At 36.9% G+C, this 17,309-nt stretch overlaps 2 protein-coding genes across 2 annotated transcripts; one reads left to right on the forward strand and one right to left on the reverse strand.

The window, feature by feature from the left end:
- The first annotated feature begins 4,724 nt into the window (after nucleotides 1-4,724).
- LOC149409615 (uncharacterized) lies at nucleotides 4,725-9,357 on the forward strand. Its single transcript, XM_089649460.1, has 6 exons — nucleotides 4,725-4,827; nucleotides 4,927-5,014; nucleotides 5,104-5,199; nucleotides 5,548-5,683; nucleotides 6,032-6,244; nucleotides 9,343-9,357. The coding sequence occupies exons 1-6, from the start codon at nucleotides 4,824-4,826 to the stop codon at nucleotides 9,355-9,357; spliced, it is 552 nt and encodes a 183-aa protein (XP_089505586.1). The 5' UTR covers nucleotides 4,725-4,823.
- A 1,026-nt stretch (nucleotides 9,358-10,383) lies between these two features.
- On the reverse strand, nucleotides 10,384-14,568 carry LOC149409616 (uncharacterized). The gene has a single exon (XM_089649533.1). The coding sequence runs from the start codon at nucleotides 14,424-14,426 to the stop codon at nucleotides 10,860-10,862; it is 3,567 nt and encodes a 1,188-aa protein (XP_089505659.1). The 5' UTR covers nucleotides 14,427-14,568; the 3' UTR covers nucleotides 10,384-10,859.
- Nucleotides 14,569-17,309: the final 2,741 nt, after the last annotated feature.

Genomic DNA, 17,309 nt, shown 5'->3' on the forward strand with positions numbered 1-17,309 from the left:
AGGGGAGGTTATATGCGTGGTTGTACTGTACTCGGAGTGTGTTCATGACGCCTTGTGTGTATGTCGTCCATAGCTCGCTACTGTAGAAGCTCATACAGTATGTTTGGAAAAGTTGCTTCTTCACCGGAGGACTACACTTGTTGAAACTTCTGGCAAGCATGTTAGCTCGCACACTCACTACTCTTCTTGAAGATATACATATATGTTTTTGGTTTCGCTGAGCTTTGAACCTTCCTTCATAGGGACAGGAATTAACTGTGCTACCGACCTTGCCAGATGCCGTTTGTGTAGGACCGAAATTTATTTAGTGTATTAACTGATGTGTCGGACGTACTGCGCTTGACTTGATAATTACCGTTTGACGAGTCACACAAGATAAAACTCTCGTCTCGGGAACTAGCTCCCGCTAGTCCCGTTTCACAGTAGCATATAATATATAAAACTAGGTTAACGTGACTATCTCTTCAGGCCTCAGCCAGACGGTTGAAGTATTTCCGCTTTGCAATATTAAATTACTGATAACGAAAAATATATAAAAATATGCTTATTCTATTAGACAAATGAATTAAAAACGTAAAAAAAACAATACACCTTTTTGTCGTTTCATATAAAAATAATTAAAAAAAAATTCATAAGTCACGTAAGTTTTTTTCAAATTACGGTTGTTACTTTTGGTTTCATAAATGTGTATGTAGAGATCGACGCTCCTAGAAGGTTTCAGAAAGACGACCGATATAAAAGGAGTAGTCGGGGTAACACATCACGTCAGGGTCACCACTTTTGGGGATCTAGACGTTTCGGCGGCGCTGGAATTATGCCTAGAACCTTCTGGCGGATGCACGTAATGTCTAGACGACTCGATGTACCTGCTGGGCGTAGGTACATTGGGCCGGGCGCCGCCGAGTGCGGGTAAGTACATAGGTAGGCGCTCGTAGGCAGTAGGTACATTTGTATTTCATTCCGCAATTAATTTTGCTTCGCAAACCTTTTAGAGAATTTGCGGCCCATGCATTTTATATCGGTCATCTTTCTGGAACCTTCTAGGAGCATCGATCGCTACATGTATATTATAATTGTTTTTGGTTAACTTCTAGATTTGTATACAAAGCGTGGTGTTTTCTCTTTCTAAAACCGTTTAGATCATATTTCTAACTACAACTAAGGAAGACACAACTATTTCTGTGAGATCATATGAGTTGTTCCCAAAAGTGAACAAATTGGCCTGAAGGTTTAAAACTATATTGTAACATGTGTTATTTGCAAATAAATAAAACGTCGGAGAGGGAAGCAGACAGAGAGGTTGCAAAGAGAAAGCGAACCGGTCATAAGCAGTCATCCTGTTTGGGCGCGTTAAATTCCAGGAATCGTGCCCGAGACAGTGGCAGTGGTAGCGTTCAACCACTAACAGGTCTATATAAGGGCCACTAACACCCTCCAAAGCAGATCACCAGTCAATGCCATCGCAAACTCTTCATGTCTCTCTCTGTTCTCCGACTTCTGCCTCTACTCGCCTTCTTTCTCTTCTGACCCTCGCCTCACCCTGGACAACGGACTACTCTACCAATTTTTGGACCTGACCCGGTAACACAAACGGAAAGAGCAAATTGGACCAGCTCTACCGCGGCAACAGAGGCTACCCGTTCTCCCTTCACACGTGACGAAAGGAGCGACATCTTCCGCGTCCGCGGATCTGGACCTCTAGTCCTGTTTTACAGTACTTGTGTGTCTCACCCTGTCCGATACAACTGCTGTAATATCGTCTGATTTCAGAGAAATGCGTTTATGTCATAGACTAAATTAGACTAGACACGGCATATTCATTTAAAAATAACCCCAACACAATTTTGGTTTGGTTCACATGCACATTTATGAAAAGGCCCACGCATTATGTCGCAATGCGAAATGGGCACTGTGCATTGCGTTTTACCTTTTGTTGGTCTATTTTGCTTCTCAACTATGCTGGGCAAGTTCATTTTTTCAATCACAAAAATAACCGAGTTCCAAATATTTAAATTTGAATTATGTCCATATTAATAATAATAATAATATTGGACAATTTGTATTGCGCCGCTTTTGTGAGATATCACCTCAGGGGCGCAACACCTCTGACAACAAATTCTCCGTGGTTTCGCTTACGAGTTTGAACGCTTGTACAAGGAGTTTAAACAGAGTTGGGTTGTTAAGTTCATCTCCATATTTGTGACGTACGCTACGTGGCGTTATTTTAAAAATGAATTTACAGGGCTAATCTAGTATAATACATCAATGGTTTATGTCCATGTGTGTGTACGTGGTTGACACCAAAAGTTGATAGAATGCATTGTCATCGACAAAGAGTCTATCTGCCGATTTCATCTCCATCGTATGTTGGAAAGCGGGTTAATTTCTACTTCCAAGATTTGCATTCATTTATTACCGAAAACAAAAGTGTAATTCAAATAAATGTACAGGGTTTTCCAATAAGAGGTGTTATTTTGAATAGCCCGCTATTTCGGTAGATGTTACTTTTGAAGCTGTCATTTCTTGACATTTGACAAGTAGAAACTACGCCATTAATAATAATGGAACGATACACGCTTCAACAACGCATTGAAATTATTAAAATTCACTTGAGTGAATCAAATGCAAATCATCTTGAGTGATGAGGCCCATTTCCACCTCGGTGCTTCGTCAAGAAGCAAAATTGTCGCATCTGGGGCTCGGAAAACCCAAGAGTTATTGTTGAAAAGCCTCTTTATCCTCAACGTGTGACTGTTTGGTATGGTTTATGGTCCGGCGGAGTCATTGGACCTTACTTTTTCGAAAATGAGGCTGGAGCAACAGTTACGGTGAATGGATTGCGCTATCGAGAGATGATTAATGATTTTTATGGCCGGAATTGGATGGTATTGATCTGGACAACGTTTACTTTCAACAAGACGGCGCTACGTGCCACACAAGCAACGAAACCATTGATCTTTTACGATTGAATATCAAAATAACATCTCTTATTGGAAAACCCTGTATTTAAAAAATTACCCCATTTTTCCATAAATCAACATTAATTCGCAATTTGTTTCCATAAAATCGGTTTATTCAGTGTCAGTTTCACTGCTGAGTTTTTCAGGATATTTTCATTAGTGATTGGACAAAACTGCAATACATTTTTCAGCCAATCAGCACTATTTGGCTTCACCGAAGTTAAAACAGTGACAAATACTTCAAGCGCCGTCCGCACAAACCGTCAGTTTCAAATTGACTTGATTGAGCGTGCGCAGGCTACCGGCTATCACTCTAGGTCGGGTACCGCCATCTGTGGTTGTGATTTTAAAACGATTTTTGGTGTTAACAGATATGGCGCATATTTTGAATGGATTTGCACAAAAATTGTTTAAAGTAATCAATGTTTCAAAGAAATATTGATTAATTTAACCTGACGTAAAGGACACACCACACATGATTGTCTTACCTTATTTGTTGCAACTCATCCCTTTCAATATCCCTTCCCAAAGACTCAGAAATAATGATTTGCTTTTCCTCAATCAACCCTTCACTAATCAACTTGTTAACTCAAGTCAGGACCTTGAATTTTTTGGTGTAAGTCTAAGGGGGTATTTCACTATCTCTGATTATGTTCTGACTAAGCACTAATCCGCGGATTAGTCATTTTTTCGTTTTCACTATATCTGAATAACGCTAACGCTCGGGTTAAAGTTCGATTTGACTAATCAGTGCTCGAACTTCACGTTAGGCGCTATTCCTCGAATCAAAGATGGCGTCAAAACATTCCGAGTTTGACAGCTGAGAAGTGAGTCGAATTTTGTTGAATGAATTTGAATGCTTGTATGATCCATCCTGAATTATTTGATTGTGTTCAAAATAAGAAACAATGTATTAATTCTACACGAATCTATCTAAAATGACCTGATAATCAACATAACATAACCAAAAAAATGCACACTTCGCGGTGTGCGGACTGTGACGCATGACAGCCGTGGCAGTAGATGGAGTAACTGCAAACATTTTGCGATGTTGCCAGACTATTTCGAGTGTTATCTATCCGGAAGCTCGAAACAATGGTGAAACGGTCGCCGTTGAATAACGAAGTTATTCTGATCTTTAAAGCCAGCCAACGGATAGCTAGTCAGATATTTAGCCCGACATAGTGAAATACCCCCTTAAGAGGAACGGCTGCGGTGCCTGTTTCATACAAAATTTTAATTTGGATTTACGGCTAAAATACTAGAGTAAACTTTTTTTAGTTAAAAGACATGGTATATATAAAGTACGCATATGGATCAGATTTTCGATTTTTGCCTTAAATTATAGAATATAGGCCCCAGAAGATGACGATTTTACATGATTTTACGAGGCATCTTTGGCAATTTTTTGTGACCAAATGGAAGATATTTTTGAAAAAATCTCACATATCCCGTCTCAGGCATATAATGAACTATACAATAAAATTTGAATCTTCACTGAAAAAAGTTTTATTTGCTTCAAAAGCCGAGTTTGGTGGTCACAAATTCAACGTATATTTAACTAGCTTTTTTGTTATTGTCTCATTCGCACTTTCTTGAGTCGGGCTGGCTAGAGTAGGTGAAGCACGGGCCGGGGGGCAGGGGCTCCGGAGAGATCGCCTGCCTAACAAATACATGTATACATACCTACGTCAATCGTCCTTCATTTTTTATTATTATTGCTAGTGTATGTATATGTGACATTCGCAGTCAGCCCGCGCGGACATATAATTGACGAATTCGTTACTTTGTTTACGAATAATATTATTTTTAAACTCCACAGTTTTTAACCGAAGCATCCCCAAATAATTTATTTCATTCAACATGGGTAAGTAATCATTATTTGAGCATTTTTAACAATGATAATTAGGTTATGAATTAGGGTACTTACGTTATTGATTTTTATAAAATGTTATTTGTGTTTTAGGTCGAAAGTGGATACATGGTAAGCCACCCAGTATGCACCGGAAAAAGAGGAAGTGCAATGTCAAAAAGACAGAAAGAACTCGGAACAGGTGAAAATTAAATGCAATATTTAAATCAATATTTATTATAAGTATTTATTTTTTACGGTAAAAATTTAATGTTTTTTTGTTGTTTTCAGTTCCGTAAATGATGTTGAAGATTGTCAGGCTAAATTTGCCAACAAGGATTTTTTCGATGCTAACATCGATGTGAATTGTGGGATTTTGAGCAAACGGTAAGCAAATAATTTTATTTTCACAAGAACAAACTCTCGAGAATGTACACAATAACATCAAGATACCATCTTTTGGTTAGTAGTGAGAGTTTCATTTTATTGCCGTTCAGCTTTTAGTTTTGATGACAGTGTTTTTACACATTGGTACAATTCAATATTACACCGACGATCTTTAATTAAAAGTGATTAAATTTAAGAATAAAAACCGTCCTCCATTTTTGCCTATAATTGCTTGTACTATTTTGTCGAATTTGTAAGTATAATCACTACACATATTGATCATACCTTGACAGTATAATATGCGGTCTTTTGTTTTCACGGTTTGATGCGTGATTTTTTTTCTTTTAGTACCGATGTGATTGAACCCGAAATATCGTCGCAGAAAATGTCAGACGTATCACCCGACATTGAATTCAACTGTTCATCCGATTCCAGTGACTCTTTTGAGTTAGAGGTTGAGGAAGAAGATGATCCGAACCACATCGTTACATCGAATTTAGTTGGCAGAAGAATTGTCAACATCGAATTTTTATTTGACTCTTTGTCCAAAATTGATCATTCTCCATTTGATTGCAATTTTTCACATTTTTGTTTTCAAAGGGAAATCAGGAATGGATTATACAGCGAATTTCATTTTTTATGTAAGCCTTGTGGAAAAATAGAAATTATAAAATCTGACATGCCTAAGCAAGTTGGCGGTATGCCTATCAATAATGCGATGGTTGAAGGTATCGTATGTACTGGCAACGGTTATTCCCAATTACGGGAAATATGCAGCACTATAAATATGCCTTGTATGTCGTCCTCCTTATTCTTTAAACATCTGATTCAGTTGGGGGGACACTTGGAAAATTTGGCACTCGAAAAAATGATTGAAGCAGGAAAGGAAGAAAACCGATTAGCTGTGGAGAACGATGAAGTCGATGATGACGGTGTGCCACAAATCACCGTGGTTGCAGATGGTTCATGGGCAAAGCGATCGTACAAAACCAACTATAATTCGCATTCTGGTGCAGCATGCATTATTGGCTTCCGCACCAGAAAGGTCCTTTTCTGTGGTGTCCGTAATAAAATGGATAAGCCACTGGAGACATTTTATATGGAATGTATTTTGCCAGAATTGGTCGATCCAAGATATCATCGGAAGATGCCACTTCGCGAAAGATGTTCATATTCCGAGAAACAGCTAAAGTCATAGTTTTGTTTAGATATTAGTGTTAGTTTTGTTAGATTCTACACAGTATACATTTTGTAATAATTAGTCTATCTGACGGGGTATTAGGGTACTTCACTACTATACAGCTTGTTGACAACTTATTGAGAGATTGGTAGTGAAATACGTCCTAATTATAATTGTATTATTATCTACCTGTGATTAATATCCACTTTAATTTCGTGATGTTTTAAAGATATTTTAAAGAAACTTGTATTATTTTGCTTGAACAGTTTGTGTCTTCGAAAATGCAATTTCTTTTAAACACATACGATGGTCCTCTTTGATTGTGTGATAATTTTCTGATATTTATGTAATTATTTATTTGCTTATTTATATTAGAGTCTGTTCTTACTATGCAACTACTACCTGTCCGACTTTTTTTTATTTTTCACCTTGTGCACATGTATTGTGTAGATTATAAAATAGGATTTTTTTCAGTATAAAAAATCTGGGACTAACTACCATAAATGTATTCCTCACTGCCTAGAATGGACGGAAATAATTATACCGATTCATTGAACATTTTTAATAAAATATGCTTGATGCTATTATTCTTGCTGTTATTGTTTTATTATTGTGCTGCTATTTTTATGGTTATTTTTATTTATAGTTGTATTACTTAATTTTGTTGTTCACATAATATTCTTCTTACACAACACTTAAAAATAATCTCGACCAAAATCCCAGTGATAAAGTCAGTGCGTGTTCGGAATTATATACACAGCGACACGACTTTATAACTTTCTTCCAGATAAAATAAAAAAAAATGTGATTCACAAAAAAATTTCAAAGGTAATGTAAAAATTAAAAAATAAAAGATTATGTCAACAGTAACGGTAAGGCCTTTACCGGTGCACTTACACAAATTTTAAGTAAGTGTATATTTCTATTCTCTACAATTATATTACTTACTGTTCATATATTATTTACTGCTGTTAATTCTATGTACTTATCTAATTTATAAACTTATACACCTATTATTAATTAATTTATTATTATTTATTATTTATTATTATTATTATTATTACTATTATTATAATTTCGTCTGTGGCCAGCTGCTACATGTACAATGCACGTGTACAATTTCCGTATCTCCTACAATAATACACGTATCTGCTAATTTAAATGAACTAAACAAAAGGGTGATTCCCCGTTTTGATGCAAATATATTCACGCACAAAAGAAAAAAAGCATTTCTCTTTTACTGGCCTTCAATACGTGATATTGTCAGTGCCTAACGTGTACATGCGCATATACCAATACTATTAAAGAATAGGTCGGAAGCCCTTGTATGCTGTGTCTGCTAATGGAATGAACTAAACGAAAGGGACATTTCACCGACTTCGTGCAAATATTCAAGCATTGAACTTAATTTCTTTTTTATTTAATCTCATATTATCTAACTTTTTTTGATCGCTTGCAACGTCAGCCGTACTAAAAACCAAGTACTCCCTCTCCGTTCCCCGCTGCACGCTCCGTTAGAGAGGGACACAGGACAATAATTATTTTTGCGGGAGTCGAAATTTCGTCCGCGAAAACAACGCTCTTAATGATTTATGTCTATTATTGTTTGCTTTATTGTTTTTATGCCCTATTTTTGTCATAACTCTAATTTTATTTTTTAATTATCCCTTATCATTTTATCATTTCTTGTATTAACTTTGTGTAATCAATATATATTATAAAAGTAAGTGTAGGTACAATGTGCGTGCCGCAATAACAAGATTTGTTTATTTTGTGATAATTATCCAGTTTTATTTTCAAAATTATAATAAATTAACATAATTGGAATATATTATTTAACCACTTAATACTCGTTTTTTTTAACAAAAATAAAACTAAAAACATCAGGTTATTTTATTTTTTATTTAAAGAGTTAACATAATTTAAAATTGACCAGTTCAAAAAAAAACAAAACAGAAGTTTTATTCTAAGTTTTATTTTCAGCGCCCTTGAGGTGATTTTGCACAAAAACGGCGCTATACAAGTCATCCAATTATTATTATTATTATTATTTATTATTAAGTGATAAAAAATGTAAAAAAACTTAACCATATTCAAAAAAATAAAACAAGACTAACTATAATAAAAAATTTTAAAAAACTAACCATAATAATAAAAAAATAGAATAATAACAACTATAGTACTATATAATAATAAAAAAGACGTAAAAAATGCAATACGAAAATTGTAATCAATGTAAATATATAAATAATAGTAAAAGTCGTAAAAAATGCAATGAATCAGTAATTATTGAAATATTAATACTTATAAAATATTTTTGTGAAGTTTTCAATAAATTGAAACAGAAGAAAAGATTTGCGCAAACCTCTAGGGCGAGTGGCGAGCGCAGTTCGTTTGTTTATCTTGTATAACGTAAACAAGTCAAAACACGCGAGCAGTGTTTGGGTTTTCACATTACGATACACGCACCGTCCGCGAACACCGCTCGTTCAAAAGCATTAAGTGGTTAACAAAATAATGATATGAAAATATGTACATATGTATAAAATGTTTTGTTTCATTTAGACTAAACAATATTAACTGCTTCAAAAACAAAACACTTCCACCTTCCCAACAGAAATACTATTCAAATTTACAAATTAGAAGCATATATGTACATATATTTTTTTTCAAGTAACAAATGCAAAAAATGAGAAATGCAACAGAAACCTGTGAATAAAACAATACATTCCAAAAGAACTATGTAAAGCAAATAAATTTATCAGTTCATTTCAAAACCTTATAATATTTGGTTAATTTCTAAAGCGCCGTTTTTGCAGGAAAATCACCTCAATGGCGCTTTACAACTTAATTTATAATATAACCTATTACTTAGACTTTTAACTAAGAGACTTGACTTATTACTAGGGGCTTACAAAGTCAGACTCATTGTTAATTAATTTGAATTATTATTGAATGTGTAGGAACTGCTCACGTAAATAATTTTAGCCTGGCAAGGTCCACTTGTTGGCAACACTAAAACGACTCCAGAAAGGGTTCCATGATATTTCATCAAAATGACAACTAAACACACCTTTAAAAAGTGATGAAACAAAAACTAGGTTAAATAGGTTACATAGGTAACTATTAAACCTAGTTTTTGTTTCATCACTTGACTTTTAAAGATGTGTTGAATTTTCATTTTGATGAAAAATGTATCATGTAACTATTTTATAATGTGTAAAAAATGTATGTATTTTGTTACATTGTAAAAAACGCATGTATTTTATTACATTGTAAAAAAAATTATTTTCATTTTCTCCAGTGCGATTGGAGTAACGATATATTATCCGTTACACGGGTTTAATATAATTTCCTTTTGATAAAATATTCTTCAAACAGAAGATAAATACAAGAAGTTGAAGATGGGGAAGACTTGGTTCACATTTAAAAAAATAAATAAAATATATATATACAGGGTGTATCAGCACGTACCCGACAAACTTTAACCAGCTATTCCTTAGCACATTTGGAGTAAAAAATGTTATGGGCACTTTGCTGTCCGGTAACATTTTTTTTTAATAAAAAAATTATCATTATATTTTCACCACATGTCACCACTGTTTAATCCTTTGTTAAAGTTTGAAAACCCATCTCTCAATATTTTATTCGAGTTTCGTTGAATAATATACGTACGTACCTACATTAGCGCGCTTTTACGATCACAATGAAATGGCATGGCACCATTCGTCTCATTTTTAACTATTATTATTTAGTGTGTATGAAAGAGCGAAGACGCTTTTTGACACACTTGCTAATAACAGCTGTTGAACACGAGAAACAATGCCAATGACAGTGACGGAGTGTGGATTTTTTTATAATTTTTTGTTTTTAATTGAAAAAAAATGTTACCGGACAGCAAAGTGCCCATAACATTTTTTACTCCAAATATGCTAAGGAAAAGCTGGTTAAAGTTTGTCGGGTACGTGCCGATACAACCTGTATATATATAGTTGGAACCCTTACAAAGAGACTGATATATCAGACAGTAATGCCTTTCCAGCCATTCAAGTAGGACCAGCAGAAAAGATGAACTACCCTTCCCACCGAAAGTGTGTTAATATGGAAACATATGTGGCTTAAAGCCAATGAATCCATCTACATTTTACTGTCTATCCCGTGTATATATATATCCCGTAGGTTTTATAATTGAGCTGTTTGCGGAAATTTAATACGTTGAAATAAAGTCGAAAAATTTGTAAACCTAATTTTGGGAAGCTATGACTCAAGGGCGACCTAAATATGGGTAGCCATCGTTCGACTGGTTATATTTTTTTAGTATTGTCTTAAACCACAAATTCAAACCATAACACTAAAATATGCCCAAATTTGTTCCCATAAAGGTACAGTGAGGAGTGAGCATAAACAAATTGCTCCAGCGTTGGAGGTTTTCTAAAAAGCATAATAGACAACTATTGGTGGGGCAAATGGTGAGAAGCATTTAATCTTGTATGTTGGCTTGTTGTCGGCCCTCGAGGTAGACAAGGTAGGAAACCACTTTGTGGTCAGGGGGATGGTAGAATTGAGCCACTTGAACAGGTGTCCTGCGTTGCATATCTCTAGAGGCCATGACGTTCAGCAAGTATTCGCTTTTCTCCATTGTTACCTGCGGTATCTCTCCGCTCTCGGCACAACCAAACATCTCCTGGGCCAACTCCAGTATGGATGTTACGGCCTGACTGCCTGAACATTGGAGCGCTGTGTGCCCGTTGCTCCTATCCGGGCTGTTGTGAATGGCGCCATGCTCTAGCAAACATTTCACTATATCTATGAAGCCTTTCTTGGCAGCCACGTGCAAAGCGGAGGTACCGCTCACAACGGTTTTAGCATTGATGAAATCATTGTAAGCTTTAGATTTAACTGTCTTCACAGTCTGCAATAACGTTTGAACGCTGTCCAGACAACCTCGGAGGGTGGCACTGTGCAATGCCGTGTTTCCTTCGATGCAAGTGGTGGTAGCATCAGCTCCACTTTTCAACAGCAACTTAACAATATCTGTGTGTCCTCTACTTGCAGCATAATGCAACGGTGTTCTTCCACCTGCGTCTGCTGTATTCACGTCCGATCCACTGAGAATCAAACTCTCCACCAGGATAATGTCACCCTCGCTAGTGGCTTTAATTATATCCATTTCACAAATGCTTTGATAGGTGAATTTATAGACAGATGAAAGTCCGCCATTCTCCATATATTCTCTTAACTCTTTAAAGTATGAATCCAATGCTCTCGTACCTGAGTCATTGATTTGGCAATTCCGGTGTTCCAATTCTTCCTCGTAAAACCTTAGAGCGTCATATGTTCTTTTTTGCTGTATGTAAATATTCACAATTTCTGTGCATGTACGCAGAATATCAATATGGTTGGGACTTAAGATATTTTTCTGAATTGCAAAGACTTCCTGGTAGACTTCCAGGGCCTCGGCAGTTTTACCTTGTGTCCTAAGAACATGCGCCACGTTACCTAGAGCTCGCAGAGTTTTGCTGTGATTTATTCCTAAATAGCTTTTACCGTCCTCATGAACCTTTTTGAAAATGTTTAAAGCATCCTCGAGCTTCCCTTGTTTTCTGAGTACAGAGGCTATGTTACTTTGCACATCCAAAGATAGATGAGTGATATCCGATAACTGTAATTTTTCATGAACTTCATAATATATTTTTAAAGCTTCATTAGAATTTTCCAGATCTTCCAGACATTGTCCTAAAAACATTTTGGTATGCAATAAATTGGTATGGTCCCTGCCCGGATCTTCCTCTTGTTGAGCAATAACTTCCTGGAACACTTCCAAAGCCTCTTGCTTCCGTCCTAGTTCCGCTAACGCCCTAGCAATCTGCGTTCTCGTCAAAAGCGAAAGCCAGTTATTTTGACCAAGAGTAACTCTTCTTTTTCCATAAATTTCTTCATATATTGTTAAAGCGTCGAAAATTTTTGATTGATAAGAGAATATCTGGGCTATCTGTTCTTTAATAAGAAGAGTTCCAGGGTCATCCATTCCCAACAAATGTTCTCTTTCGTTTGACAGTTTCTGCAAAATAGACAAAGCTTGTGTAAAGTTTTCGACTTTCACAAAATCTTCTACCCTCGTCAGATTGAGGAAAAGCCCATCTTGCAATATCTCACATAATTTGTGTACTTCAGGAAAGTTATTTTGAATAGCAACATCCACGAGAGTGCTTCCTTGTGTATTCTGAGACTTGAGCACAGCTTTAATGATGCCAATATTCCTAATTTCGGCAATGTCTACGATTACTTTTGTGTCACATTTTTTAGCTTTTTCGAAAGACTCCTCTACAAGATTCAGTAAACAAATTGTATTTTCCTGTGTTGCTAAACCAACAGGCGTTTTTCCATTCTTGCACTCGGTATTGTATTTTGCGCCATTTTGTAATAAAGATACAACGATTTCCGGATGAGAGAATTCAGATGCAAAATGGAGAGAAGTTTTTCCATCGCTTCCAACAGTATGAGGATTAGCTCCGTTCAGCAATAAAAGGTCGCATATCTCCTGAAAGCCTTTTCCAGAGGCCAAATGCAGGACTGAGCAACTATCTGCGCTCTTTGCTTCTATCGGTTTTCCAATTTCTTTGATTAGCTTTTCTGCTTTAGAAACAGCATTCTCATTAACAGCCCTAAATAGATCGTCCACAGATCCTAACAGTTCTTTGATGTCAGCATCGCTAGTCAAATCTAACGGTGTTCTACCATCACCATTCTTAGCGTCATACATTGAACCGTTACTGAGCAAAGCAATGACAAGTTCCTTGTGCCCCATCCCAGCTGCACAGTGAATAGGTTGTTTGCCCTCTTTGTCGACTGCATTCACATCAGCGTGTTTATCTATCAGGTATTTAGTCAGTGTTATGTTTCCCCCGGTTGCAGCCAAGTGTAACAGTGTGGCACCCGGTACACTGACATCGCCTACACTCATCCCACGCTCGAGGAAAAACTCTACCAGTTCGAAATCCCTCTTAGAGGATATTTCACTAAATTTGGCTGCGACGTGGATGGCTTTTAAACCAATACAATCTCTAGCGTTCAGATCTGCTCCTTGATCTACCAAGAATTTCACGATTTCGAGATTTCCTTCGCTGGCGGCAATGTGCAAAAATGACATATCGAAACGGTTCTTAGTATTTATTTGCACATCGCAATGGTGAAAGAAACACTTTAAATTATTTAATTGGTTGTAAACAATAGCAAGCTCTATGGGTGTACAGTCCTCTTTATCTAGTATATCATGTTTGGCTTTATTAAGAAGTAAAGATTCCACAATATCAGGATGGTCCAGGGTAGCCGCAACGTGCAGCGGTGAACGAAATCCATCAGGTGTTAGATTAACATCGGCTCCATGTTTCAACAGGAGGTCAACATACTCTTTGTGACCGCCACGCACAGCCAATAACAAAGCTGTTTCGTTGACTGGATCAATAATTGAGTCAACCTTTACCCCCTTGTTTATCAGAGCTCGGCCTATCTGCCAGTAGCCTAAGGCGGCCGCTGCCTTCAAAAGGGAACCTCCTTCGTTTTGAGTGAAAATGTCTAGTTCTTTGCATTTAAGCAACGCTTCGACTATATGTGTTTGTCCTCCTTTGATTGCTAGATCCAGCAGTTTCTCTCCTTCTGCCTTAACATTGGCTCCCTTAACTAGCAATATATCCAATAGTTCTGTATTGTCAATGTGGGCTACGGAACATAATGCAGAATTTTGCTTAAAATTCAATGCATTTATATCAGCACCATTATCTAATAGTAGAATAACAATTGCTTTGTGGTTTCCTATTACTGCAAGATGTAAGGCGGAGTCACCGTACGCGTTAACAGCGTGGACATCAGCTTTTCCATCAATCAATGCTTTAACAATGCTGGTATTTCCAACCATGGATGCTAAATGTAAGGCTGTGGTGTTCTCTATACCAACCTCTTCAACATTAACTTCCCACTTTAGTAAGAGCTCAACAGTTTTCTCATTGTAGGGTTTGTAGGTGGCCCAGTGCAATGGTGTGGCATTCATTTCATCCTTGGTATTAACTATGGAATGATTTTTTAATAAAGACTCCGAAACCGCCACATGACCTTCAAAAGCACTATAGTACAGAGGAGTCCATCCTCTATTGTTAAGAGAGCAGACATTAGCTCCTGCAGCCAACAGGAAATCTACAATATGCTGCTGACCCTTATGGGCAGCCAGGTGTAATGGTGTCTCCTGTTCTGCATTTCTTACATCAATGACAGCACCTTGTTCAATCAACAATCTAACAATATCCTTATGGCCCCACATAGCACTGATGTGTAATGCAGACATACCAGATGCATTTTCACACTCCAAATGCGCTCCAGCTTCTATTAGAAGTTTAACAATATCGTAGTTTCCCTTCCACGCTGCAGAAATCAGTGGAGTCACTCCGTCTTGATCCAAAGCGTTAACATCAGCGTTATTTTTTAAAATTATCTCTACTATTCCTTTGTGGCCTATTCTGATAGCAGTACGCAAGGGAGGGTAGTAAATATTTTTGGGGACTATGTTAACGAAGGCTCCTTTCTTCAGAAGAATGTCCACTATATCTTCGTGTTCATATTCTATAGCCAAATGCAAAGGAGTTGATCCCATATTACTTCGCAAGTTAATGTATGCTCCATGCTTTATAAGACTTGTAACAACCTCCTTATGACCATACATCATTGCCAAGTGCAAGGGACGTTCGCCTAGAGAATCCTTGGCATTGACATCAGCTCCCTTTTCCAGTAGAAACAGCACAATCTCTACATGCCCATGTTCAGCAGCCATACGGAGAGTAAAATCTCTGTCATCAATCTTTGCTGCAGTATTAGTGTCAAACAGAACTTTCACCAATTCAATAAAATTGTTTATTATTGCATAATGTAAAGAAGAAAACCTCTTACCATCTTTAATACTGGCGTTTGCTCCGAGAGATAATAGTGTTTCTACAGTATCCTTGTGACCATGCAGAGTTGCAACGTGCAGAGGTGTCTTCCCAGCAGTATCGACTTGATCAATTGAAACACTTATATCTTCCACAAGATATTTCACAATGGTATTTCTTCCAAAAGCTGCTGCTATGTGCAAAGGGGTCTGGCCATTTGTATCCCTCGAATCCGGACTTATCTTGTTTGCAATCAACATTTGAACCATTTCAACCCTGGTTCCCTTTGCAGCAGTGTGTAATGTAGTAGAACAATCAATTAAACTTCTGGAATATAAGTCCGCTCCTTCTCGGAGACATGTTTGCAAACCCTCAAAGTTTCCTTCAACCAAAGCATTGCACATCGCTTCTTGTTTGTTTACAATGTTTAAGTTCCTGTAAAGTTTCTTTTCTAATTGTTCTTTATTGGGTGTTAATATTTTGCCCATTTTGTTTGAAATGAGTATTTCTTCCGTGTCGGGTTCTGTCAGTATCATAGTATTCAAGATCACGGCAGAAAAAGAGTCACTGGATAGAATGTTGTCAACCAACGGGTTGCCGTGAGCCAGGTAGTTCCTCAACATCCTTCCAATCAACAGAGGCATGTTGTCATCGAGATAAAGCCAATTATTAGAGAGACACTCAGTCCTTTTTTCCAACAGAGACATGGTGTCTAGCATGAGAGCTTCGATCATCAATTTGTTGTGCTTATTCTTTTGGACTAATGGAAGTAGATCGCGAGATGCGTGATGTGATCTGCCGGTTCCTATAGCATCTCCGAGTTCATGTAGATGTTGGGCTATGCTTTCTCCCAATACATATTTTTTAGTTTGTGCCTTTTCAGCTGATGACAACTGCGTTTTGTATTCGTCAATCCAGTTGATAGTATGTTTTTCATTAATAATTAGAAACCTGATTTTAGAAAGTAAATATACTATTTTGTTTGCATTTTCAGGGAGGATTCTCAATGACACGCTTTCATAGAAGCTGTTGGATAATGTTTGTAATTTCAAGAACCATTCCAAATATGTTTCTTCTGAAGGGTAGATTGTGAAGTTTTTAGGAAAGTATTTCAGCTTATACAAATTCAAATACTTGGCCTTTCTCCTAGTGCATGTTATAGGTTGGATACGAGAATTCAAGAAAAAAAGGCCCTTGATAAATTTAAGAAATTCTTCCTGTAAATTTTTGTTTTTTATTATCGATTTGTTTATTTCAGTCAATGTTTCATCTTCAAACGAAGTAATGTTTGATACAAGTCCCCTGATTTCTTTAATGAGGTCTTCAATAATCTCGTGCTCTTTTATTGCAGTATATTCATGACATTTAAGGAATGAAATGTATGTGAACTGATTCAAATTATGCAATATTTTTTCGAAATATTCAAGGTTTATGAATTTGTCTGAAATTAACTGCTTAAAAACATTCATTTTATTGAAGTCATTAATGTCGCTCATTACTGTGGCTATCTTTTTCATATCGTTCAGAATATTTGAGTATAATTTAGAATCTTTTATCAATTTTTTATCATCTTGGATAAAGTTGACGTGCGATAATGAGTTGCGCAACTTTTTAAGAATGTTTCCGGTTTGTTTTGGCGCCAACGACAGTAGAAGGTCACTTATGGCTGTGGACAGATTGGGACTGTCTCGGCTGTTCTTTAGGTGCTCTCCCAGCACCTGCAGAGTCCTCTTGATGGTCAGCTGCCCTTCTCTTGATGCAGGGTCTACCGGCAAGGCCGCATTAATGGAGGTCTGCATGATATCCAGAGAATAGATATCTCGTACAGCCTTGTAATCAGTGTACAAACCTTGGAATTGGGAGTATTTGCTGACGATGCCTGCAGCAACCTCTTCACGGCTAGGTTGTTGGGCTCTTGGTTGTTTGCCTGTTTTCAGTTGTTGGATTGTTGGGCTGTTGATTTCCTCCAAAGCCTGAGAAAAGACATTCAATCTTTCTAGCAATGGACCCTT

The sequence above is a fragment of the Hesperophylax consimilis genome, chromosome 30, assembly GCF_061612785.1.
Source record: "Hesperophylax consimilis isolate HC1 chromosome 30, BYU_Hcon_1.0, whole genome shotgun sequence".
In the NCBI taxonomy this organism is placed as follows: domain Eukaryota; kingdom Metazoa; phylum Arthropoda; class Insecta; order Trichoptera; family Limnephilidae; genus Hesperophylax; species Hesperophylax consimilis.